The sequence below is a fragment of the Nanorana parkeri genome, unplaced genomic scaffold (assembly GCF_000935625.1).
Source record: "Nanorana parkeri isolate BGI_ZX_2015 unplaced genomic scaffold, ASM93562v1 scaffold237, whole genome shotgun sequence".
Lineage (NCBI taxonomy): Eukaryota > Metazoa > Chordata > Amphibia > Anura > Dicroglossidae > Nanorana > Nanorana parkeri.
In genome coordinates, this window is record NW_017306505.1 from 1,438,542 (window position 1) to 1,440,194 (window position 1,653).

Consider the following 1,653-nt stretch of genomic DNA (forward strand, 5'->3'; position numbering starts at 1 on the left):
ACCACCAGGAATATACTTAAAGCAATACCGCAATTGTAGGGGGACTACCCATTAACCAGTGGGGGTTTTTTTTTAAATACACATATGCCGAATACAAAGATATAATTATTTACTGTTGGTTATTTAATGGTTGGCATAAAATTGGGCATGACCGTAGGCGTTGAACTACAAGATAACAAAGGCCTAGGGCGAAAATGGTGCATTAATTACCAAAGGCCTTAAAGTGAATGTTAAGCAGCATTCTGCTTCAAAAGGCCAGTGATAAGCAGTCGCAGAGAACCTGGAAAGTAAACAATCAAATCTCTGGCAACAGCAGCGAGACAGGAAATCAGCCAGACTCCAGGAAGACAGAAGCAGCCCAACTTCCTGCGTTAGAAAGGGGCACACTACAAACGTGCACTAATTCAATCAGCAGTGAGCCGCAATGGGTGTGTTCTGCTGCTGCTTTATAGAAAAGAACATTTAATATGGGCACAGTTGATTATTTTTTCCTCCCTATAATAGAAGATTACAAGTACCCACAAGTCCAAAGACTAAGAATAAGTAGGGGATTAAAGGGTACGTTTAGTGGTTTTGTACCATTTCCTTAAAGAGACAAAGCAGGGTAAAGCGACAGGGGCTCTACAAAGGCTCCGCTCCCTAACCTTACCTGCACTCCCATGCCACTGATGCAAGTGAAGCCCCTCCCTCAGTCACATGACACAGCTCTGGCCTAACAACTGACTAGATGCGAGCATTGTCAGCGAGGCAGACCAGGTAAGCAGAGTGTAAGAAGGAGGCAGAGACCGGTAAGGTGACCGTCTAATTAAATAATTACGCTATGGGTTGCAAGTATTAGAATATGAAATCTCGCATATTAAACGGCCTCTGAACCTGCCACTAGGTGGCGCTCTTGATTCAATTTCCATTCATTTGCTTTCACTGCATAACAGATTGCTGGTGTAGCTGCAGTGATGGGTTTAGCAGCCAGGGCTGGCATTTACTTACACCTAGGTAGTTCTGTGTGCATCTTTACAACAGTCCTCTGACTGGCATTAGAAATCACACAATAGTTGCGGGCATGCAGCTGCACACTCCATACACAATAAGCGACTTAGAAAATGGAGTCAGGGTGAACACATGCGAGCCTTCATCTAACCACTCAAAGCAACGGCTTGGAGAACAATGGGAACGATTAATAACAAGAATGTGCCCTATCCACAGCAAGCAGATTATGACTGTCAGTCAGTCTATACGACCTTTCTATTGCATGGAAACTCGTAGTCTGGAGCGACTTGACAGGGTCTCTTTAAAGCCACACGGCTTCAGAACAGGAAAAACTTACCGTCATAATGCACGTAGACCTTCTGACCTTTCTTTGGGAATGTCCGCCCTAGGTAAGAGAAGAGAACATGAATCAGGGAGGGAGCAGCCTTCGAAACTAAAGCGACCCATACACAGGAGGGATCTGCTGGAAACATACTATCAGAGCAGACACTTCCCCCCTTTATCTCACTATCTGCAAATTAAAAAACCTCCCCTTCCAGTGAAGCTGCCCTGCACACCAGGGGTTAAATGTTTAGGTCAAAAGGTACCTGGGATATTTCTACTTCCCCAATAAATCGCCTCCGCAGGCTCCAGGACTGGCAACCGCAGGCCCATACAACTAAGGTT

The 1,653-nt window shown here is 45.2% G+C and overlaps 1 protein-coding gene across 2 annotated transcripts in view; it reads right to left on the minus strand.

Annotated features, from left to right (window-relative positions):
- The window catches only part of FKBP1A (FK506 binding protein 1A), an 8,737-nt gene that overhangs the window by 5,585 nt on the left and 1,499 nt on the right, over positions 1-1,653 (minus strand). For both annotated transcript variants that reach the window (XM_018556401.1, XM_018556400.1), the window contains exon 2: positions 1,325-1,372. In XM_018556401.1, coding sequence (XP_018411903.1) covers positions 1,325-1,372 — 48 coding nt within the window. The remainder of the gene's footprint in view (positions 1-1,324; positions 1,373-1,653) is intronic.